The sequence below is a fragment of the Heliangelus exortis genome, chromosome 4 (assembly GCF_036169615.1).
Source record: "Heliangelus exortis chromosome 4, bHelExo1.hap1, whole genome shotgun sequence".
NCBI classification, from domain to species: Eukaryota; Metazoa; Chordata; class Aves; order Apodiformes; family Trochilidae; genus Heliangelus; species Heliangelus exortis.
This window is the reverse complement of record NC_092425.1, coordinates 40,749,313-40,773,793: the sequence shown is the minus strand read 5'-3', so window position 1 is coordinate 40,773,793 and position 24,481 is coordinate 40,749,313. Positions and strand designations below refer to the sequence as shown.

General features: G+C 40.7%; 1 protein-coding gene across 8 annotated transcripts in view; it reads left to right on the top strand.

Annotated features, from left to right (window-relative positions):
• Positions 1-24,255, top strand: part of JAKMIP1 (janus kinase and microtubule interacting protein 1) — a 122,424-nt gene extending 98,169 nt beyond the window's left edge. For 6 of the 8 annotated variants that reach the window (XM_071743991.1, XM_071743996.1, XM_071743995.1 and 3 more), the window contains 6 exons: positions 673-741; positions 2,664-2,741; positions 5,173-5,376; positions 17,634-17,699; positions 21,493-21,537; positions 23,753-24,255. In XM_071743991.1, the coding sequence (XP_071600092.1) occupies positions 673-741; positions 2,664-2,741; positions 5,173-5,376; positions 17,634-17,699; positions 21,493-21,537; positions 23,753-23,785 (495 nt within the window). In that variant the 3' untranslated portion in view covers positions 23,786-24,255. Of the gene's footprint in view, positions 1-672; positions 742-2,663; positions 2,742-5,172; positions 5,377-17,633; positions 17,700-21,461; positions 21,538-23,752 lie in introns of all 8 variants that reach the window. The other 2 variants (XM_071743993.1, XM_071743992.1) reach the window with 1 other exon arrangement.
• Positions 24,256-24,481: the final 226 nt, after the last annotated feature.

Genomic DNA, 24,481 nt, shown 5'->3' with positions numbered 1-24,481 from the left:
ATTTAAAAATTTAAATAAGCGTTTGGGAGATACTCCCTGAGAATAAAATATTGAACAACTAAGCAGCCACTGAACTTCATGATCAGAAGTGCCCTGGGAACAGTGTCCTCTGGGAATCAAGAGCACCAGGGTCCAATTTGGGCCCAATTCTGTGGATGACTGAAAAAGTTCTGAGTGCTCTGTGCTCCTCCATAGATTTTTTTGGAGGTGCAGGAAACTGGGAAAAATAAAGGACTGATTTTGCCACCTTGTCTTGGGTTTAAATTGCCATCTGGAAAAATGCAGGACTGATGCCCTGAAGTCATGTGGTGGGTTTGCAAATGAGGCCAAGAAGCATTGGGTTGATAAAGTGGGAAATAATCAAGTTAATTTTGTATTCTTCACTCAATTGTTTTGTATCTTGAACCAGAAAGGGGGCAAAGCCTTTGAATTTTTTGAAGGAAAACAGCCTCCCCTTGTTAGTTTTTAGGAGGATCCTGCAGTCCCCTCTTTTGCCCCATTCATCTGTAATTTCAAAATTAAAAGGGGGGAGGCATAAGCCTGAGAGTGTTTGCAACAAACTTGCAAAATATTGGGTGAAAATTTTGCAAAAGCTCTGCTGTTTTGTTTTGGTTTTTTTTTAATTTTAATTTAAATTTATTTTTTCCTCTTCCCACTGCTGTATTCGTGCAGTGGTTAAAGCAGATAGAGGGGACAGAAGCTGCACTGACACAGAAGATGTTAGACCTTGAGAATGAAAAGGTAAGGAGCAATAACTAAAAAAAATAATTAATTTAGCCAAAACTCATCTCAGGGGAAGGTGTCTGAACTTTGGCACAGGCTGGTTTGCTCTCTGTCTCTGCTTAGCAGAGAGGGCTTCATGGTGAAATAGGCAAGAGGTTTCTAGAACAGTTCATTGCTTGCATTTTTTGGGGTGGAAACTATCAAAACTGTGGAGACAAAAAATAGAAAAATATGGACAAATTGGGACATGAAGGGGTAACTTTAGAGATTGTATCAACCAGCCAAATTGTCTTTCTGCTTTCTCTGTGTATTAGTCTGGTCTTTATAACCTTGGGGTCATTCCTTTGCTCTCTGGTATTCAGCTGCTGGACAAGTTGTAAAAACCTCTTATTCCAGAGGACTTTTCTTGCTCTTCATGCTTTAAGACAAAGTTTTCTCAACAGAAGTTCTGCCTTGTACAGCAATCTCAGTGCTCTTCTGACCTCATTTTTTGGTGATGTTGGACAGTTTTGGAAGGAGTTGTCTGGTTTTATTTTTACATGCTGTGTGTTTGTCCACGTGGCTTTACAAACACTGATGAATCCTGGCCACGTGTTTTTACAGGTAAATAAGCAGCATTAAATTCACCTTAAAGAATGGAAAACAGAGACAGGGAGATTAAGCTATTGGCCCAGGGCCACTGAAAAAGTGCATATTTGAGCCACAAGAAAAAAAGAAGTGTTCAGGTTGTGTTGTCTCTTGGGTGCAGCCAATCATCCTGGTTGTACTTTAACATAGGTTTGATTCTTTCCACTTTGGGTATGTCTTGATTTTTCATTCTTAGGGAAAAATGCAAAGCTTTGGGAGAGTGGAAGCACCCAGAAATTCTGGATTCTTTGGGAGAGTGGAAGCACCCAGAAATTCCGGATTCTTTTCTAAAAAGAACTGGAAAACAGTAGTTTCCTTTCTAACTTGGTTTATTCCCAATTTTTTTTTTTCTTCTGTGATGTTTTAAATCTTACTCTGGCTTGCCCTGTAGCTGTTGTTTAGCACAGCAATCTGAGAGCCTGCACTGCCAACAATTGACTTAATTTTGAAATTACTTTAGGAATAATATTCTAGTGTGACACTTCTGGGTCAGTTGTTCTTGGAACCCACGTTAAGAATTTGAGATCCTATTCTTGTGTCCTTCCCTCCTGCTTTTTTGTTTTTTTTTTTGGCCAACTTTTACAGAAGCAAAAGGGACATTGTTATTCTAGGACCTTTTAGCAGCTCAGACTCTCCCTACAGACTTGGGCAGGTCTGGTGACAGTGATTTGTAGGTACTTTAGGACCAGGACTGTCCTTTAATATGTGTTACACAGTAGTATTGCATCTTCTATTCTATTTTGAGGGAAATGAGGTTTTTTTCCATAATTCTTATTTTTCTATCAACATATTAAATTAAGGAGCTTCTCCTCTTTCTAACTATTTTATGCTCTACCTCCTATCATCCTAAAACAGTCTAAGGGCACATTTTGCAAGAGCACTGTCACCAATCTTGCTTGCCTGGTCAGAAAACCATTGAGAGGTCCCCAACTTTCTTGCCACATCATACTGAGTGCCACTAAAATCCCAGCCTGGGCTTATTTTTTAGGAATAGCTCCTGGAACTGTGAAAGTCAGTGAGCTGCATTTTAAAACTCAAAGCAAAAAGTTCCTGAAGGGGCCCACAAGAAAGCTGTGGAGGGACATTTTACAAGGGTGTGTGTATTTCATAGGTACAACTTGTAGATAAGATACACATATTTTAAGAGCTGATACTGTAAATTTGATATTCCAGATATCCTTAGGATGAATGCAGTCCCTGGCTATAGATTTTATTTGCTTTCAAGTGGAAAGCTCGCATAAAATGATGACTTTTATGATTCTTCATGGATCAGGGTAAAGAACAAACACTCTCTTGTTTTTATTATTGCTCAGGACCTGTTCAGTAAACAGAAGGGTTATTTAGAAGAAGAATTGGACTACAGGAAGCAAGCTCTGGACCAGGCATACATGGTAGGAACAAATCAGTCATTAAATTTTCATGTTTGAACAAATTTGATAAAATGCAGGGTTGGTTTTTAATTTTATTTTCTTTCTAAATAGAATTCTCTGGTAATTGATTTGGGTTTCTGCCAGACTAGGAAATACGAAACTACTTCAATGGAGACCTAGGAAATGGATTATAGCATTTAGAACTGTAATGTTTTTGCATTGTATTTCTTATTCTAAAACATGTACTCATCTTGTTAGTACATCTGGAATGAGAGAAGCTGGTCTGTGTGTGCACAGAACTATCACTGTTAAACTGCATCAGAAATTACTTTAGAAATTTTCCAATTTTGCTGTATCCAAGGTGTTTGTAAATATTACTGCTGCTACCCTAACCCAAGCTGGAAATCCCTGTTCTTCCTATACAATTATTTCCCTTGCTGTCCTATCCAGCCTCACTTCTTTTCAAAAGGGAAGCTGCAACCTTGCCTCCTCTCAGGTTAAGCAGAAAATCAGGACTCGCTCAGCAATTAGGAAATTTTTAGGAACTGGTAATACTTCACACCCAACTTTGTGAATACTGAGACTTCAGGGCATCGAAATACCATGAAAACCAAATACAAAGAATTCTTTTTACACTGTAAACATATTTTAAGGGGAAAATGGTTTTGGCAAAGAAGCCAAGGTGTAGAACTCAGAGCAGGCAGCAGAGGTGAAAGCGAGCGGGTTGTGTTTCTGGCACTGTGACCTTCAGCAAACCTCTCTTTTCACAGCTGTGCATCAAATATGGATGGAATTACCTATCCCCTAAAGGTGTTAGGAAGGCTTAAGGGCTGTTGTTGGATGCTCTTGACCCAAATATGGTCCGTTTGGGTGCTGGTTTTGGACAGGACCATACTAACCCCTCTCAGGGGGGAAACGCAGCCATGATTCCTTTCTTTCCTCACGCTGTGGAGCACAGCTCTCAGTAGGAATGCAAAGTTCTGGTTCTGGTACTGCAGTTTTGGGTCAGTGGGTGAGGATCTGGTTGGGAATCTGGCAGACAGCACAAGGTTGGCAAAGGTTTAGTGATTGCAAACGTGCGAGCATTCCTCTCCGCGTGGCTTTGGAGCTAAAGCGGTGGCGTTGGGCTTGAGCAATGGGTTGGAGGGAGGTGAGGGCCAGAGAGATGGAGGCAGTGTGGGATTCCTGGTGTCCACAGCTCTTCCTGGGGGATTTTCATCTGGTAGGACAGCTTCACAGTTCAGCTGCAGGGAACCTCCTGGCGTCCATCCCGTAACGTTCAGCATCGGAGTTTCGGGGCTTTGGTTTCGTGTTGAGTGCGGGCCCGGCGCCTGAATCTTCCTTGGAAAGAAGAAATGAATAATTTACTGAATAATTTACTCAGTGATTCTGCCCCTGTACTCAGCCCTGGTGAGGCCACACCTTGAGTGCTGTGTCCAGTTCTGGGCCCCCTCAACTCAGGAGGGGCCAACCACGAGTTGGATGTGAGAAGGGAGGCAGGAGGTGTGTAAAAGGCTTGGAATCAAAGGTTTCTTGGTGGGGAAAGAAGCGTTTAAATGTTGCTCACCTAAGCTTCTGTAGACAAGGAAGAATCAAGGAAATAAAAATGAAAACCACCTGTAAACTCCAGCAGAGCTGTGAATGCCCCTGGGCTGGTGATAACGCAAGGGGAGGAGCTGGCACACGTTGCATTGCTGGGGTACACAGGCCAGAGAGAACTTTGAGTGATAATCTTCAAAGTCCAAAACATCAGAGGCACTTTTGTCACCTTTTTTTTTTTTTGACAGTGTGTATAAGTATTTGCCTGAGTTTAGGAAGGAGACTGAGGTGCTGGAGCAGGTCCAGAGAAGAGCAAGGAGGCTGTGAAGGGATCCAGCACAAGTCCTGTGAGGAAGGGCTGAGGGAGCTGGGGGTGTTGAGGCTGGAGAAGAGGAGGCTCAGGGGAGACCTCATCACTCTCTACAACTCCCTGAAAGGAGGTTGGGGCCTTGGACTTAAGCTCTGCCAGGGGAGGGTTAGGTTGGATATTAGGAAGAAATTCCTTCCAGAGAGGGTGATCAGGCATTGGAATGGGCTGCCCAGGGAGGTGGTGGATTCTCCATCCCTGGAGGTTTTTAAGAAGAGAGTGAATGTGGCACACAGTGGTCTGGTAAACACGGTGGCAGTGGATCAAGGGTTGGACTTGGTGGTCCCAGAGGTCCTTTCCAACCCAAAGGATTCTGTGGCTGTGTAAGCAGGAAGGGAAGGTTGAGGTCAGTCAGTGCCGGGCACTCTGTGTGGAATGGCTCCCTCACTGCTCACGGCTGCCGCTTTCTGTCTGTCTGTGTCTGTCCTTCCCTCCCGCCCAAGGCCCCGCTCGCTGCCGGTGGGGTCGGTCGCTTGCCGGATTCAAACAGCAGCCTTGTCTGCGTGTCTGTCTGTCTGTCTGTCCGTGTCACTTGGGTCACCTTAGAAAATCCAGGAGCTGGAAGCCACTCTCTACAACGCCTTGCAGCAGGACCCAGGGAGGAGGGCGAGCGAGTCGCTGACCGAGGCCCAGCGGGAGGATTTGAGAGCGGCGGTGGAGAAGGTGCGGAGGCAGATCCTGAGGCAGAGCAGGGAGTTTGACAGCCAGATCTTGCACGAACGCATGGAGCTGCTGCAGCAAGCCCAGCAGGTAACCCTCGGGTCCCTTTCTCCTCCTCCCCATCTCTCTCGTCGGCTTCACCCCCCCGTGGTTGCCTCCTTCACCTCGTGGAGTTCACCCTGGGTGTCGGTTCTGTGTGTTTGCTCCCGTCTGGAGGAGATGAGAGGTGGTGGGACCCAGGGGTGCTGGGTGTGGGACACGTCCAGAATGGGTCACTGTCTCCTCCAAAATGGGTCACAAGGTCCTGCTTCACCGTCTGCTTCGTGTGTGTCCAGCCACACAGCCTTCCACCTGCTGACTCCATAGGGAGCTTGTGGCAAGTTTAAGGTTTCCCTTAGAACAAGCTGGAATGGAAGGGTCTACGAGTATCATGCTCGTGTAGAAGAGGAACAGGAAAAATCACTAGTTAGAGCAATCAATTGTTTTTAATTTTTCATCCCTTTTATTTCTTTTCACTACTTAGGAAATCTGTAAAATTTACTTTTTTTTTTTTTTTTTAGTAAGTCTTTTAAGAGGCCATTTGCAAGCCTTCATGTTTTGAATAAGTTTAGGAAATCCTTGTCGATCTGAGCCACTTTCTGAAGGATAAAGAACTCCCAACTTGAATTCAGGCAGGCTGCTGGCAAGTGTGGTGATTATTTACTGACGAATTATTTGATGGGATTGCAAAGTTTTTCTGTGCAAAGTGTTAGGAGAAAGAAGAGAGCTACATGTCTCAGGGTGTTAATTATTCCAGCAGGAATAATTGCTCCTAAGGATTTTGATTCCTCTTCATAGTAACCTCAGGAAGATGCAGCCATGTGGCTTAGAACTTGAGGACTGCCCTCCACTTGCTCTCAGTATTTTCTGTGCAAGCCTGGAATCCCATATTGTAAATGTCAAATTCTGTTTGCAGGTGTTCTCAGGATGCTGCTGCTATCTCAGATGCTGGTTGTGGAGCAAGAACTGCTTTTAGCTCACTTCAAGGCTCTCTCCCTGTTCAGATTGGCTTTGTAGATGAAGAAACTGGAGTAATGCAGTGACCCCACACTGTCTTGTCCATCTCCTGGCATGAGAAGTGCTTCAGTGTTAGAGCTGAGCTTTGATTCCCCCCCAGTTTCCTTTCTTTTCCTCTTTCTCTGCATTTCCTTGGTTTGGAACAGGTAACATCAAGATCAGGCAACTAGGAACAACTCTTGATTATTTTTTTTTAGTGTGTGTCAGCTCAGTGATGGTGGAGAGAAAGCTGGAGAAGGTAGGCATTAGCTGGCACTGGAAGTGTCAGAAAGAGAGAGCAGAGTAAAAATACACAGTTTGGTAAATAAAGGTGGAACTAAAAGTTGCTAGCTTAATGTTACTTGTGCAGCTCAAAATTAGTGAGACTGTTTTGGGGATTTTTTTGTCAGTCTCTTAGTGCATTTTCCTAGCATTCCTCTTGGCATTTTATTCAGAACACTGCAGCAGTTTCAGCTGGATAAATATTATCTCTCAATGGCATTTAACAAAGATGAATGATACTGGGAGTTGACTGGTGCCTCTACACCTAAATAGTACCCAATACCAGGTTTTTACATCCATATAATTTGGTCCTTTGCTTCTAGCATGCATGTAGCTTGGACCTGTTTGAAAGACTACTGGCTATGACCTTTTTGTGACCCTTTTTAGAGTTTATTTTTTGGGGGACACTTGAGAAGAGCTTCTAAATTAGGCTTGTATAATATTGGAAAATGAGAAGGAAAGAAAGAGAGAAGTAGCTTTGTAGAGTGAAACAGTTCTTCCTGAGGACTCCAAATCCATCCTGTGTGCATGTCAGGGGTTTCTTTGGACCGTGTTCCATCTTCTTGTTTGAGTTCAGGTCAAGTATTGACAGATTGCTCCATGAAATAAAGTTAAATATGATGAGTGTAGAAGAAAAGTTCACTCCTGCTCCAAACAAAAATACCAGAGCTACTTTAACCAGGGATGTTTTGCATCTGTCTCCAGATCCTGTGTCATTAGAGTTCCATGTTGTGCCTATCTCACTAGACATGCTGATGTGACAGCTCTGCAGGACAACCTTAAACTGGTTTCTGCTGCCTAAGAATTTTATCTTAATCATCTATTTTTCAACCCCTGTAGGGTTGTATTTCCTATCCTATCCCTCAGTTTCTTCTTCCCAGTTGCTTTCTTCTTGAAGGTTGTTTTTGCAGGTCCTTAGGGGACCATGGGTCAGCACTGATAACCTGGTAGTTGTATGGAAATGTCCACAACATAAAAGCAAACAAACAAAAAAACCTCAAGCATGGATTTTTAGTGTCACAGGGCTCATTCTCCTAGGATTCTGCACACTAGCAGATGACAGGAGCTGAAATGCTACAAAAATCCCTGTGTTGGCAGAATCCTAAGGCATGGATGAAGCTCTGGGTATGGTACATCCCTAGAAACTATTTTAATTCATCTTTTCTCTTGCTCACACTGTGGCATTTTGGACTTGATGATCTCTGAGGTCCCTTCCAACCCAGCCAATTCTGTGATTAGCAAACATTTATTAGTCTTTATCCTGGCAAAACTGTAGGCCTGACCTGGTCATACCTGGACAGATGGGGAAGTGGAGATTACAGAGAGGGCAACTTTCTACAGAATCTTCTTGCCAACACTCTCCAGCTTGCCCAGAAATAAAAACTGTGTATTAAAGACTCACAATTCCCTGAAAATCTGGAATTTTTAACACTTCCAGAAGGCCTGTTTCTTTGCTTCTATTACCTCCTGCTCTGCCTGCTATAAGGTCTTCAAAAGAACAGCTCTGCTTCTCCTGGCAGGCTGGCTACAACCTTCTGAGTTGTCTTTGTCAGACATACAGGGAAGGTGTGATAATTGGGAAGGAGATCTCTCCTTTTCCATCTAAATGCTCCTTGACCACCCTGCAGAAGTGGCAAAGCCACATGAGATGTGCTGCAGGTGGGTCTGCAGGATTTCATTAGAGGGAAACTGCTTCCAACACATGCACTGATGATTTAGCTGGTGAGATATTGGTTTTACAGAGCCAGCTACAAGTTCTTCCTTGGGATTGTGCTGTCTGAAAAGAGCAGGGACGTGCAGAAGAGGCTGGGCAAGCTGGTTCCCAAATGTGAGCCTCTGCTGCTTTATGTGGACTTCTTTGTCCAACATAAAGCTTCAGTTCTCAGCCACTGGGTATTGACTTGGTTCCAGGGAAATAAATACATTTCAGGATGCCAGGCCCTGCTTTACATTGGTGGGTCTGTTCCTCTTGGCATGTATAGCTCCACATCATTATTGTTCATTAGTGTATAAATGGAAGCATTCATCTATATCCATTGTGCAGTAAGGAAGCCTCTCTGGAGCCAAATTAGAGGCAGGCTGTGTGATTAGAGCTGCTCATCCAGCATTCAATGCTCTTATTAAACCCAGAGAGGAACCTGCAGGTCTGGGGGATGCATCCTCAGCTGAAGCACATGGACAATTTTCCCTTTTAAGTCAGAGAAGGTGCTGGGATTTACATCATCCTCTCTATCTGGAGGAGGCAAACCCTGTTAATTAAAAATCTGTTGTGAGCAGCTTGTGATATTTGCTTCTTGCCACAGGCTACGTGTGGTTCAACTCCAGTTCCTGCTTCTGTTGCCATCAAAAAATGTCTCACTGTGCTACATTATTTCTAAAAGCTTTCATAAATCAGTGTCTGGTTCTTTCGGAGCAGGAATTCATTTAAAAGCAACATTTGTGCTTCAGCAAGCACAGGGGCACGAGTCTTGTGCATTTTGGAAAATCAGATCACTACCAGGAGGTTCTCTTAAGTGAGGGGAATTTAATATTTTGGTGTATGTTTGTAAAACGTGCCAGGCTACTCCTAGAGAGAAATAAAAATAAATAATTTAAAAAAAGGTGTTGTTGTAGCTCTAAAAGCCATCCCTGAGAAAAAAAGAAGCTCAAATGGAGCAATTCAATGTGTCCCTAAAGTTATTGTATCAATTTTTTTTAAGCAAATTCATATCCCCCAAGCAAAACTGACTGCCCCCCCCCCCAAAAAAAAACAACACAAAAATTCCACAAGGTTAGAACACCTTAAAAATACATTGTGCCTGTTTCATCTGTTGAAATTAATAAACACCTAGAGGTGAAATTATGCCTTGTATAAACCACAGGAGATCTCACTTGAAATATATTCCTGTTGCTTTGACTGTAGCTGGAGTGAGAAACTGTGGAAAGAGATCAGAACCAGGCTTGAAATTTGGATAGATTAATTCAAATTGCAGTGCTGGCAGTGTTGAAACATGAAGAAAATTTATACTGGAAATAGAATTGATTCTGATTTCATTTAATTTATCTTAAATTCAAAGACTAGCTAGAAGATCCTCAAAGGAGAGCAGATTGACACACATTGAACATTTTTTTGCTGCCAATCACAAAGGATGTGAGAGATTTCATTAATGTAATCAAATAATTACACAGAGCAGTCTTATCTTTAGATAAAATTGTAAGAAAAAAGAAATAGAACAGATATGTGAGTTCATTGTGCCATCAAAAGGGTGAAACCTTTTTTATTTCTTTTTTTCCCTCTGAGTTGCATTCTACTATGGTACTAAGATGGGGATTGTTTATTCTAACTTGAGTTAGAATAGAATAGTTCTTAGGTAGATCTCAGTTTTGTGTAATAAAACAAAACAATTCAATTCTAGATCTGAATATTTCTCTGGATGCTGAAGGCATCTGAATTCCAACCCTAAATAATTGGAATACAGCTGGAAATATATTATCTATGTTTTCTTCCAGTGATAGCTTTAACTTCTATGACCATGTTAGATTATTCATTGGTAATAAAAGCAGAAATTTCTACTTTATTTACAGGAGGGCATAGGATGAACCTTTAAGACAGAAGAGGTAAAACTCAAAACTGACCTTTATGTGTCAAGGAAGGATTCACTTGAAATCTACTCTCTCAGGCACTTTTTTCATGGACAAAGCCAGAATCACTGATGTCCTTTTTTCCATCCTGAAATGTCAAAAAATAAACATGGGTTGACATCAGGAAACACCAAACTAATTTCTTCTTGCTTCTTATAGATCAGAGGAAGCCCCAGGGGATGCCATTCCTCCAAGAGTTCTCCCTGCTCTCTTGTAGGTAGAACTCTTCACACTGCAGAGCAGTTGGTTTACAAATCTGAATGCCACTGTAAGACCCTATTAGCTCAGCCATTTGAAATATATTTTAATGGTTTTTTCTCCAAAAACCTTAATTAAAAAAAAAAAAAATCAATTTGTTAATCCATTAATTGCCAAGTCGAAGTAGGAACTTGAAACTTGCCACTTGATGTTCAGGTAAAACCTGGAAAAATCCAGCAGCTATCCTGCTCCTCTTTGCCATGGAATCTGTTACAGTCAATAAACCATCTCTTTTTCACTCCAAGAGAATTATTAAGGTTTCATGTTTGACTGGGAAGGTTCTTGGGGATGTAGAATGCCATGCCCAGTGTCCCTCATTACAGGCATGAGGAGGTTTTGTCTTAAATTTGTCCTCCTTGACACAGTGATTATTATTTTTTTTCAATTATTAATGCTTGCAGATCAGAAATCTGTGCTTTGCTGTTCAGAATAGATGACTGTTAGAAATGTATTTTTTATATAAATTAATTGCTCTTAAAGGCATCTGCTATCACAGCTGTTTAACTGCAATTTATATTCATCAAGCACATCATGTCAGGGTTAATCAGAGTTGGCCTGTGGTATTGATTTGTCATGCAGGACTGAATTTTGAGTATTTCAAGGCATCAGTGCTCCTGTAATGACAATATCACAGTTTCCTACAAATGACATGGATGGCAGATGAGAGTTAATTCTGGTTTAATGTGTTTTCTTATGCACAGCTCACAGGTATATCATAATCCTTCCTTTCATGGAAATTGAATATTTAGATATTTGAATGTAAAATAACCCAAACATAATCTTTTTTGTTTCTTTTGCAGTTTTGTTTGTATTTCCCCCCCCCCCCCCAGATACTGAGTCTAAGCTGTCAAAGAACCAGGAGTCAGTTTTAAGATGCTGAATATGCTGTTTTTCCCTAATGAAAAGAGAGCTGTTGATGGTCTTGTTAGATATCATTGTATGATGCACTTTTATTACAGCATAAATTCAAATGCCCTAAATGTTAAAAAATAAATAAGTAAATATTCATATAAATATTAATTATAAATTGTAATATTTGTATTAATTATAAATATTAAGTAAATATTAAGCCATACCTTCTGACCACAGCCATTCATTATCAGTTTTTAACAACTAACAATTGTTTTAAGCAAAATGAATTCATAAAACTTCCAAAACCACCAATGTGATTGAATAAATTTTGCTTCATGCTAAGTAGTGCATCAGTGCAGCTGCTGGAAGTTTCCTTCTCCTCACGACAAAGAAACCACAAATGCAGAATAAAGATTAAGAAGAACAATTCTCCTACTTCAGTAACTATTAATTGGATTATTGTGGCTGAGGCTGCAACACAGAGAAAGGAATGAATTTTTTACCTGCTATGTAAAGAAAGACCCTGGTGAGGATCAAGAGAGGTACAAGTGGACCCAAAATGATCTCTATTAATTTAATAATAAATTTAATTTATATTAAATTTTCATTCATAAAGCAAAAGAAGGTGGCAACAGAAATAGCTTAAGCTCATTCTGTTACAGTGTGCTTGCCTCTTGCCTTATGACCATTGTGCAAAATCCCATCCTAGGAATATGGAAAAAAATCATTTGTGTTGTAACCACACCAGAGTCATTTAAACAGCTGTTAAAATGCATTCAGTTTAAGAAAAGAATATATTTTCATTAAGAACTTTATCCATCAGCTGAGTGATCTGAGGAGTAGCTGAAGGCATTTCAGGTTGGATTCATCTTTCTTTAAATTTCTGAGTGTAACATAGGTCTGCTCTTCACATTAGGAAAGATCTTACATACCTGGGATTTAATAGTGTCGAGAAGCTGCTTACAGTAATATCATCATGAAACAAGATTGATTCTTCCCTTTTTCAGGCTGATAAAGTATTTCCCTGGCTAAATTTGGCTGCAGAAGGAGATATGTTCTCGACCATAGGCTGGCTTCACATCTGAAATGGTCCATCCCTGGTGCCTGACCTCTAAATATCCATCAACCTGAGCCTTCCCAACATTTCAGAGCGGAGGCTCTAAGCAGCTTAGCAAATCCTTCTTTGTCTTCTTTGTGCTAAAATTATCAAATTGTTTTCTTGGATTTGCTGGGGAATGTAAATCCAATAAGAGGGTGGCACAGGCACTATTTAAGATGATTCCTAAACACCTTGATTAGTAATTTCATGTGTTTTCATGACTTTAGTAGCGTGGTAAGGAGAGTATTTGGATCTGAACTCATCTTGATGATGCAGTCAGTACCACAGTTTGTTCAGGTGGGCTCTTTCCTAGGGCATTTCTCCAGGAAACATGAACATCACTTCTGCACCTGGACACCTAGGTGAAGGATGATGAGGTCAACATTTTCTGGCAGATGTTTGCCACAAAAATTCCCTTCCTGGTAGCATCTTGCCCACTCAGCAAACTTCCTTGAGGATCTGAAGCCATCCAAGATGTTGGTTGGGACAACCTGACCTGGTGGGAGGTGCCCCTGCTCATGGCAGGGGGGTTGGATGGGCTTTAAGGTCCCTTCCAACCCAACCCATTCTTTGATTCTATGAATTTGTATCTTTCACTGAGCTTGGCTGTGTTTGGAAAACAACCATAATCTCCAGGGAAATTACCCAGCTCTCAGGAAAGCTGTGTTGTAGGTGAAGAGACACTGGAATTGGTCCTGCCTGGGCCAGAGCAAGATTCCTGCAAGTTTGGAGACTTCCCTTCTGGAGGAAGGTCAGAACCTCTGGAAGTCCTAACAGTGGATAGTCCCATCTTGGTGTTCCAGCCCTCTTACCTCTGAAAGGAAGAACTGACTGCCTCAGTTTCCCTGGAAGGTACACACTAGAGGCACTCTGAGTTTACCAAAGTGAAATAATTATGGAAGTGGATAATTGCACTTCAGGAAAAAAATCTTTCCCAGAAAGACAACCTTCCCATTGTCAGGTTAAAGGAAATGAGAGTTTTGAGCAGTTAGGAGGAATCTTCTGCAAACAAGCAAGTTGCTTCTGGTGAGAAAAATTGTTCTTTTCTCACTTTGGGGCAATTTGACAGCCCTCAATATATCTAATATATATCTAAATATCTCTAAAATAAATCTAAAATATATATATCGAAAATATATTTGTCTAAAATAAATCTAAATATGTCTAAAATATCTATTTTGACAGCCAGTGTTTGGGAGCACTGGTTTGAAGAGGAGGGGCAGGGAATGATCCCTGCTGGAAGTGAAACAGCATCCATAGAATTGGCAACAGCTGGTGGTGACCTTCCCTTTTCCAGCTCTGCTCAGTGAATACTTGGGGCTTTCACAGACCTTCAGCCTTATTCTTGTGAATTCTTTAGCTGCCTGAACCTTCTGGATGCTCTCAACCAAATTGCCCACATTTCCAGGCTGTCCATCAGGGTTCTGGCTGTGCCATTTGCTTTTGGACACAGAATGTATAAACAAATCAAGAAAAAAAATTATAATGGAACTGAAAACTCTGTTCAAATTGCAGTGAAGTCCTAAGTAAGGCATATGTTGGACATCTTCAGCATCCTTGTAGCTGCCTGGAGATGCAGATGGATTTCAGAGCTCAGCCTCATTCCTGAAGGATCTGAAGATGCTGTTCCAGGTATCCCTTGGCCAGCAGAGCCATCTGCTGCTCAGCCCCTGCTGCTTTCTTCCTGCTTGCAAGCAGCTGCTCAGAAGTAGCAGCAAACTTCATGCCTGGTCATGGAAGGATGATTTATTGCCTGCCATACCAAAACTTGGCCAGTCCTCCTTCCAAAACTCCCCCAAAACTCCCCTTCCAGGGGATCTCCGTGAGTGGGTGAAGGTACTGAGAGGGAATATTCACAAATCTTCATCATCCAGAAGTTCTGTGAGGTTTTCTTTGCTCTCATCATCAAACCAGTGACCAATCAGTGCTCATTTTTTTCAGCAGGTTGGCCTGGGATGTGAGTGAGGTGGATGATGTTCAGAACCCCCATCCCTGATGTGTGCCCTCTTCCCTTTCTGGCAGTCCCACTGTGCTGCTTTTGCTTGGCTGTGGCTCTTTTTTTTTGGCCCCAGAATTTGACAGAATTCTTGTGAATCCTGTCCCTTCCCAAAAGGGGCAACCCATGTGCTGTGTCCCTAACCCCCCTGTGACAAAAGTCAGGGGTTTAAAAGGAATCACAAGCACTGTGCTGGTTGAAATTATCTTTAGCTGAACCCTTTAGCCTTACTGATCATCAGTTTATGCCCCGAGGCATGGAAGTAGGTAGAATTTCTTGGCAACAATAAACCAGATTTGCTGGATTTGTTGTCCCAGTTCTGCTTTTGCACCAACACAAACAAATGAGAATTAATTAAAAGCATCTAATCAAGGGTTGAAAAACCTCAGAGTGAGGCCCCACCTTCTTGCTAATTCTTGCAAGTAAAAGGAATAGTAGATGAAGGTGTAAATACTTCTACTGAATGTCAAGCAGTCCTGCCTTCAGTCTTAATTAGTGTGTGTAATTTAGGTGTGATTTCCTTCTTGGTAGTTTAATAAAAACTTTGGCTGAGGAACATCTTTTGCTGCCTCTACAAGATATTTGCTTTTCTTAAAACTAGAATTCTTGCATGTAGCTTCTCTATTTTGCTTTTTTTGATTAAGTTGAATATTGGAAACTGATATTTTTGTGTGATCAAGATAATGCTGTAAGTGCAGATGGGCACCATGAGAAAAAATATTTTTATGTGTTAACTACTGTACGTAACCCTATTTTTTTCTCTGCTAAGATATTGCATAAATATCTATGTATTTTACATAATTTTATATATATTTATATATTTTTATATTTATTTTTAAGGCCATCTCTGCAGTTAAATGGAAAGAAATGAGTTACATCAGATTTTTCAGGATATATAAATAGCTGAGCTAGGCTGGTTCTCTTTCCAGTGTTCACCTTGTGAGGATATTGATGGGAATAGCTACACCCACTTCATCCCCCTGGATAATCCTCCCTACAATACTCCAGGGGAAAGCAAGTGAACAACTAGAAGTAAACACCAACACCCTTTGATACCTGGTGGAAAACTGCAACCCCTGGGTGTGTTTTAGAACAAATTCTCATCTGTCAAGGTTTGACCTCTTAAGTTCTGTAAGGAAGAAGTTGGTTTGCAAAAAGCTCACTCACAAAATCTCCTTTGCAGCAGAAATCTTCCTCACTGAAGGGGAAAATGAGTTGTTTAAACATTAGTCACTTATTTTCAAGTTGTTATCCTCAGGTTTGCCTATACATGTGTTGTAGACATGTAAATATCTGCCCTATGGACTCTACCCACCCCCTGTGTATTTGTCTTATTGACAGAAATACAGTTGTTCTGAGGATTATTTTTTTTTTTAGATCCAATTGTATTCCCTTGCATTTGTTAGGTTGTCTTGTATTTAAACTGCTTTTTAGGAAAGGGTATATTTCTTCATCTCTGCTATTCTCTTTTATCTCACAAAGTTTAACCCTTAAAGGTGGGAATTGGATTTTTTTTTTTCTGAGGACAATTCTGAGCAGCTGGAGAGAAGGGCTGAATTGCTGTAATCCTTGGAAAGGATGAAAAACTCATAAGGGAATAATAACATCTCAATTTTTACTTAATTAACAGAATTCCCAAATCTGAAAACACCATCTTCTCCCAATTAACATGTTCTTCTATAAGAGAACACTTGCTGTAAACCCTGAGGTGAGAAAACCACCAGATGTTTGGGGGCTTTTAATCTTTTTAATCTTTAATCTTTTTTTTTTTTTTTTTTTTTTCCTGGAGGCAAGTTCTCAGTGGGTACTGAAAAAAAAATACCTCCCATGATTTATCTTGAAAATGGTATTGAAAAATATTTCTTCCTTCCACTTATCTCACCATGGCCAAATTTTATCACAGAGCAAACCAGGACCCCCAGGTATGGACCAGAGGTCTTGGAGGTGATGACATCTCCCTGCTTCTCATCTCCTGGCTTTTTCCTAGGGATTGCAATATTCCTGGTACATGCAGGAGATGGAGATGATTGCTTGGGAGATGGATTTGCCTGGAGCAGGGATGGATGAAGGATAAATCAGTCAAAAGGCAACAGAGGCAAAGTGCTTGGGGCATTTCTGTCAGCAAAGCTGCCTTGCACTGGTGTCACACCAGGGCTAATCTGGTTTCTGCTTTTATATTATCAGAGGAAATCACTGAACTGACTGATTCTGGCTCCATGATATTTAAAACCATCATTAAAGCAAAATCTTTTCTGCTAAATCAAGTTGGTGCTTCTGACCTGTCTGCAGTCTTGGTGCTAACTTTCAAAGCAATTTGGGAGACATAAAAGAATTTGGGAGCAGCTGCATTTATTTTATTTGCCTATTTACATTATAATCCTGACTATAATTTCTCTTTCAATGTTAACTCTTCTTAACCTTGGCTATTGTAGTCCAGGCAGAGGTCAGGTAGTTAATCCTTCCAAAAGCTGATGGTGTAAAGCTGCTCCTTGATGCCCAGTGGCTGTGAGTAGGTAACCAAAAAAAAAAAAAAAAAAAAATTAAATTATACTGAACTTTGTAACAAGTACAGTTCACTAGAAGTGTAATAAAATGCATCTGCTTAATGTAGAAGCTTAGAAAATTAAAAAACTAAAGCAAAACAAACCCTTCAAAAATCCAAAGGAAGCATAATTTACAGAAAGTAAGAGATGGAACAGAAAACTGAAACTGAACTGACAATTTGTGTTCTCTCTTGTTCTGGTATGGTCTAAATATACTCAAAATATCAGTTATGTTTTATAGAAAAGGAAAACAGAGTTTAAATTCAATGTATTAGCATTGCCTGCTGACTCTCTAGGTGAGCAGAAAAGCTCCTGGCAGCTGCAGAGAAAATAATTCAGTTGTACTTGTAAGAATTTTGGTGCTAATTGGAGTTGTCTATGTGTATGGGTTAAAATTCTGATTAATGAGAATTGTGATCAGACTTCCTGGTGGTAAACATGAGGTTCTGGATGTGCAGCTTGTTTAAAACACCACATTTTCATGGAAATGTGGAGCAATCCTGCCATGAACATGCCTAATATAACCCTAAAGGAAGTGTTGCATTAATAATGGACATTTTTTCCTCTTCATTTTAAATGCATTTCTCAGGTTTCTGCTTGCTATGCTTTTCAAGTCAGATATTATAATTTCTATTTTAATTTTTTTGTTTGTTTGTTCCAGCGTATTCGAGAGCTGGAAGATAAAATAGAACTTCAAAAGAGGCAACTCAAGGAAATTGAGGAAAAGGTAAATAAGTGCCTGGGTGATGCCAGTGGATTTATTTATTTTGATTTTGATTTATTTTTCCTTGTTACATTGATGTTAATAGCACTTGACCTAATATAAAATCTATTTTAATACAAGAAACTTAAAATTTGGGTTCAAGTCCTTAATGCATAAAATGAAGCTCCACCCCTGAGCCTGCTGAAAATTACCTGGTTTTCCCATAAGGAATGGAAAGGAAACAAGAGGTCTGGAAAGACACTGGACTAGAAGGGGGAGTGGTTACTGGGGCTTAGATCAAGAAGCAAAATTAAGATTTATCTCTGACAGACTCAGCTTTGGAAACCTTGGAAATTATGAAAATTAAAAAGAATTAATTAGGAGCACCTGAAACACTGCAAAAAAAAAAAAAATTAAAAAAAAATTTAAAAAATTCTTCCTTTGAGATACAAAGAGGTTCTAAATTAACATCCTGGACCCAAATTTTCTCCTGGGTTGAGGAAGCTTTGAGGCTTAAGGCAGTGATTGTTTTGGTGTCCCTGTGATCCCAGGCAGGAGGTGGCACAAGATTCCATGACCTTAGAAATCAAAGTTCCCAGGTTTTGTGGATTTTGGGCTGTTCTGCAGGGCCTGGGCTGACAACTGGGCTTTCCCCAAGCTTTAGAAGAGTCTTTTAGTTCTGTTTTGCTAAACCAGTGCCTGGATCCCAAGATGAGCCACATCCTCTCAGGCTGATTTGCTCCCTAATCCTCCAGAAACCTGCTGCTGCACTGGATGGAGGTGGCAGTGGGGTTTTCCATCATTGGGTTTTTTTCTTTTGGGATCAGAATTGAGTAAAAGAGCAAAAGGAAAGCCTTGGGAGGACTCTGGATGGGAGCTGGAAGAGGTCAGTGGGGTTTGCAGAACTGGAAGAGTCTTTGGGGAGCAGCACACTGGATGTGGCAAGGTTTCTTCCTGATTTTTCACTCATCTCAGTGTCCCTTCATCTGTTCCCAGGCTGTCACAGCCCTCCCTGGGTCATCCTCTGCAAATATTGTCCTTCTAGCAGCTATTCCAAATCCCTAACAACTTCCCACAAAAGTTGTCTCCCCTCTGCAGTACTTTTCCTGCACTTTTTAAGCTATGATGTCTGTCTGGGTTTGTGGAAGAGCTGTGAGGAGCTGGGCTCTTTGCTGCTGTGGCTAATTGCCACTTTTTCCATCAGCCCCCACTGCTCTCTGTCTGGGGCTGAGCTGGCAGCATCCTTTGGGGAGGCAGTGGTCCCTTTTGCCACTAGCAGAGAGAGATGGGCAGTGTCCACCCCTTAAATGGCTCCTGCACTTCACCCAGGAAACAGAATCTGTTTTTAAATATCTATATAAATAAAAGCTAAGTGTTTGACAGTAAGTTCTCTATACTGGATAGCTGACAGGGGAAAAAAAAAAATAAACCCAAAAAAAGATAGAGATTTTACAACCTCAGCATGGTAAAATTCAAATTAAATTCCTAAACTGGAAATCCAGGTGGAGAAGAGAAAGTTTTGGAGCAAGGTAAGATGGTAGATTGCTGCCTTTGCCCTCTTCTGCAAAGAAGAAGGCAAAGTTCTCTACCTGAAGCTCTCCCTGCCTGACAGCCAGGGGTGTCTAAGGTGCTAGAGTTGAGTCCTCAAGGAACAGAAATCTTGAGGAAAAGGGTGGTATCTCTACATCCCCTGATTTTGATGTTTGTTCCAAAGCATCAACATCTCCAGGTGCTGCTGCTGCCTCTCCTGCTCTGCTCTTACAGCTGCCAGAGCAGGTATTGGATTAGACAGGCTGCTAATTCTGCAGGCAGAATTGGTATTATCTGGGCTGCTTCATCAGTGCAATGGATGGGAAAAAGCTTAATCAGAAGCTTAGCAGAAAGCCTGTAATGAGTTAAAATGATTAAGGTTCTCTTTGCCCTAATCTTACATTAGCAGCAGACCTCAAAAAAGCTTTGTTGTTTTCTGTTATCCTTCCAATCCCGGATGGGGGGAAGGTTTCCTGCTAACTGTATTACGTTTGAATTTCTTTTTTTTTTTTTTTTTTCCCCTTGGGATTAATTCCCATTCTGAATTTGGCTGCCTCAGGGACAAGGTTATGGTAGTGTAGTCAGAGAATCCCAGAATGGTTTGGGTTGGAAGGGACCTCAAAGCTCCTCCAGTCCCAACCCTCTACATGGGCAGGGACACCTCCCACCAGCCCAGGTTGCTCCAAGCCCCATCCAACCTGGACTTGGACACTGCCAGGGATGGGGCAGCCACAGCTTCCTTAAAAAACCTGTGCCAGTGTCTAATCACCTTCAAATCAAAGAATTTCTTCCTAATATCTAACCTCAATATTTCCTCTTCCAGCTTAAAACCATTCCCCCATGTCCTATCACTCCATGTCCTGTCACTCCATGCCCTTGGAAAAAATCCCTCCCAAGCTTTTTTGTAGCCCCTTCAGGTACTGGAAGAGCACTATAAGGTGCTCCTCAGAGCCTTCTCTTCCCAACCCCAACTCTCCCAGCTTGGGTTATGCACTGCCTTCAGTTCCTCTCCAAATATTCCCACTAAGAACAAGGAATCTGGAAGCAGATGGAGGCTTTCCACAATTTCCCTGGACAACCTGTGCCAGGGGCTCATAACCCTCACAGGAAAAGATTTTTTTCCTTTTAGTCCAACCTGAATCTCCTCTTTCAGGTTTCAAACCATTGCCCCTTGTCCTCTGACTACACACCCATGCAAACAACACACTGGAAAGGATTTTTCCACTTAACTCCTTTCAATATTTGAGGAGAAACCTTTCATAGCCTGCAAGGTGGCAAACTGGATGGAAATTTGCAGCAAAGCCCTGGAGTACAGCAGGCTCTGGTTTGCAGCAGTGTGGCTTTCAGAAGGAAGAATCAATCCCTCCTTTTTTTTTAATGAATAACATGACCACAGGCAGCACCCTGATCAGTTACTTAGAGATTAAATTCTATTGACTTGCAGGTTGCTCCAAGCCCCATCCAACCTGGACTTGGACACTGCCAGGGATGGGGCAGCCACAGCTTCCCTGGAAAACCTGTGCTTGAATTTCAGTGTTCTTCTGGAGGTTCAGTGTGGCAGTGGATGCAGACTGACACCTCCACACAATAATTGCTTGTGGAGAGAGAAATTTTAGGTTTCTGAAGGAAGAGCAGTGTTTCAGGCTGAGCCTCATCACACCATTTATAGTTACTATGGGATGAGTCTGGCTTTATAGTTCCCTTTAGGAATAGATTCAGTGTTGAATTTTTAAGGAAAATTCTGTCAAACCAGAAGGCTGGCAGCATTTTTGCCCTATGGATTCTTCAGCCAACCATCCTGCTTCTGAAGACCATACAGAAGAATAATGTAAAATCTCAGTTTTGATCCACGAGATGATGATCCATGAGGAAGAAGAGCTGTTTAATCACATCATTCCTCACATCCCACTCCCTACCACTGAAGCTGCATTCAGTTTGTGCCCTTGGCTTGAGAAACCTTGGTTCAGGAAAGCTTTTGGGTGTGCAGGTGTAAGTACTTGCTTAGTTTTTTTCCAAAGCCCAGCCTGGTATTTCTGAAGTCACACACTCCACCAGTGTTACCTCTTGTAAAGCTGCTCTCAAATACTTGATTTTGAACCCTTGATTTTCTAGAATAAGATGAACATAACTGTGTCTCTCAGTTAATGTTGCTGTAACACTAAGTGCTGTAATATAATGTCATTGGATTTCATATTACATATCTTATATCTTTTTTCTTTTCTTTTCTCCTCATTTTCTTTTGATCTTATGTTATAGTTTTTGTTCCTTTTTTTGTTTTTTTCACTAGCATTCATTCTGTGGCCTTGATGAGACAACTGAGCCAAGATGTGTGGTTGGTATTCTTTCTATTTCTTTGTAGTCCACTTCTAACTTTTAGATTTTGCTGTGTTTTGAGAGCTGTCTCTGTAAAACCCTGACACCCTGGGGAAGGTTATAGAGATTCTGCTTGTGCAGAGAGGAAGAATCCTGAATAGAAACCAGCTTGGATGCCTTCAGTTATCTTCCTGGACTTCTGCAGAAGATCAGTGGGTTTTCAACAAGAAATTATTTTGCATTCTAAGATCCTTCTAAAAAGCCCCATAAGCATCACCACCCATGCAAAAAAAAAAAAAAAAAAAAATTCATTTTACTTTCTCAAGCTTCTTGAAGCCACAGGAGCTCCTCTTTCACACAAGGAGGAGATAGAATATTTTAGATAATCAGTCCTAGCCCTCTTCCCTGGAGCAGAGGAAAACTCACCCTGCCTTTAGTAAGGATGGTAACTCAACAGTCTGTCTGCTAGAGGACTAAGCTGTGTTTTTAAATTATTGAATATTTACCCAGTCCTTTTTGCTGCTGTTGGTTTGGTTTGGTTTTATATTTTGTTTTAAATATCTTTAATTCATTATATAATTATTATTTTTTTTGTGTGTGTGGTTTTTTGTTTCTTGCTTTTTTTTTTTTTATATTTTTTTTATTTAGCAGCAACTATAAAATGTTTTTACCTTTAGAGTTGTTCTGTTTTGTTTGTCCTTGCAATTGTGAATTGTGCTCAAGGAATCTCCTTTTAGTAGCAGGGCCTAATCAACCCCTTTGAATCTGCCATCAAGTACAGCATGATGGAGAAGCACAATGATGATACTCACCAAAAGAATTTATTCTGATTGCCTTCCATTAAGCTTGAATTATGTAATTAATTTAAATACCTCTGCACAGATCACAAGTACTTTTGAAAAAATCAGATTTGTATTACCATGGGGTTTTTTTGGTTTTTTTTTTCAGCTACCAGTAGAGTCAGCTATCACCTTTCTGTTGGTACTCTTGGGAACTCTGGTCTTTCATTAGGAGCATCACTGCACGTGTTGTATATTTTGCAATAAAATAATGGTAGATGCACATGAGTGGAATGTAATCCCAGGGTGCTATTGGGTTGTTACAAGTGCAGAAGCTTCCTTTTGGATGCTAGATGGGTTTAAAAAAAAAACTTGATATTAAGCAATATTTCTACAGCATTTTGAGGAATGTTAGGACCTTTAGGAATGCCCTTTATTTTGTCAAAAAATTAAGCTTTCAGTGATGTCTTTGAAGGAAGGAGAGGTCTTGTGGTGCACTATTCACCTTGCTCTGGTTGAGTTGAATTTTCTCTGGAATTTTCTGCTCTTCTCTGTGGAGGTCAGAGAGGAGAGGTGCTATTTTGCTTAATGTCAATTTAAAAGAGTAACAAAAGAAGGAAGTCACCCAAGTGATTGCCCTTGGAGTCTCATCCATTTTTTTCACTCCAGTCCTTGTTGGAGGTGCTGAAATCTGGATTAACATGTTTGGTTTTGAATATTGGGAAAAATGTGCTGGCCAACTTTGGAGGGCAATTTATAAGCATCCTGTTAGTGAGAGCACCAGCCTATTAAAAATAGAATTTCAAGTATTTTAAGCTCCTGTTAGTTAAATTATTTTTTATTATACCTTTTGAGTTCAAGGCTTAGACACGACCTACAGGTTTCCATGCCATGTAACCCATGTATCATGGGTGCCATTTAAATTAAAAATTAAAAAAATTAAATTTATAATACTCTCCAGGAAATACATAGTGCTGCTACACCCTGCTGTTACCAGCAACTCCAGGTTGGTGACAAGTATTTTGAGGGGACAACATGGGGACAATGTCTGAGTAGCCATATGGCTGCTATTTCAAGGAGTGCACGTGATGTTGCAGGCTTTGTATGGAGGGCAAGTCCCTTGAACTCATCTTGCCAGAGGGGAATTAATGTCTGATTAATAATCAGAGACAGATTTGGCTCTTAAAATATCAAAGCCTGTTTTAAGAGACTTAATTACAGAATTGGGAATGTCCTGAGTGTTGGTCATTAGTTCAAGGTAAAGCAGGTGGCTCAGTGATAGGCATCTTGGTTCTTGTGATGTTGAAGCCAACTTTAAACATGTAGAGATTGCAGGACCTGTGGATTTATGGCTGGATGCCATCACTTATTTCTGATTTCTTCTTGGCTACCTAAAGCTCAGCAGACTTTATCTTATTTTCTTCTTTTTGGTTTCTGTTTTTCTTTTGTCTGCAGGCTGTTAAAAGAACCTATGGAGTGAACAGCTGAGTCCACGTGCAAAAATATAGAAAATCTTTATTGAGCAGCTTTAAATTGGTGCATTTTAATTTTTTTTTTTTTTTCTTTTGCATAACACTTGAAGCTGCAAACTATTTGAATTTAAATTTAGAGATTTTTTTGTAAAGTTAGAGCTTCAAGCTGGAATGATTTCATAATCAAATAAGGACCAGCACCTCAGAAACACTGAAAAAAGCCTGAACAGAATTTTCACTGTCACACCAATTAAACACTGGAAAAAATACAAGTGCAATTACTGGCTGCTCTGTGAACTGTGATCTGCCAAATGGTTTTCTTACAGTACTGAGATCTCTGTCTCCCTCCTGCATGCTTTCAACCAACGTGGTTTGCATTTCACCCAGGAAACAGAATCTCTTTTTTAATATCTATATAAAAAAAGCTAAGTGTTTGACAATAAGTTCTCTATACTGAGTAGCTGACAGGGGAAAAATAAAATAAAACCAACCTGAAGTTGGAAATACAGAGATTTTACAACCTCAGCGTGGTAAAATTCATATTAAATTCCTAAACTGGAAATCCACGGGTGGAGAAGAGAAAGTTTTGGAGCAAGGCAGGATGGTAGATTGAACTTTAACTTTGAAGTGGGTAAGAACTGCATGGGAGAATTTTATTTTTTTTAATATTTCTTGAAAATAAAGGCAATAACTTCTAAAGATAGCACTGAGA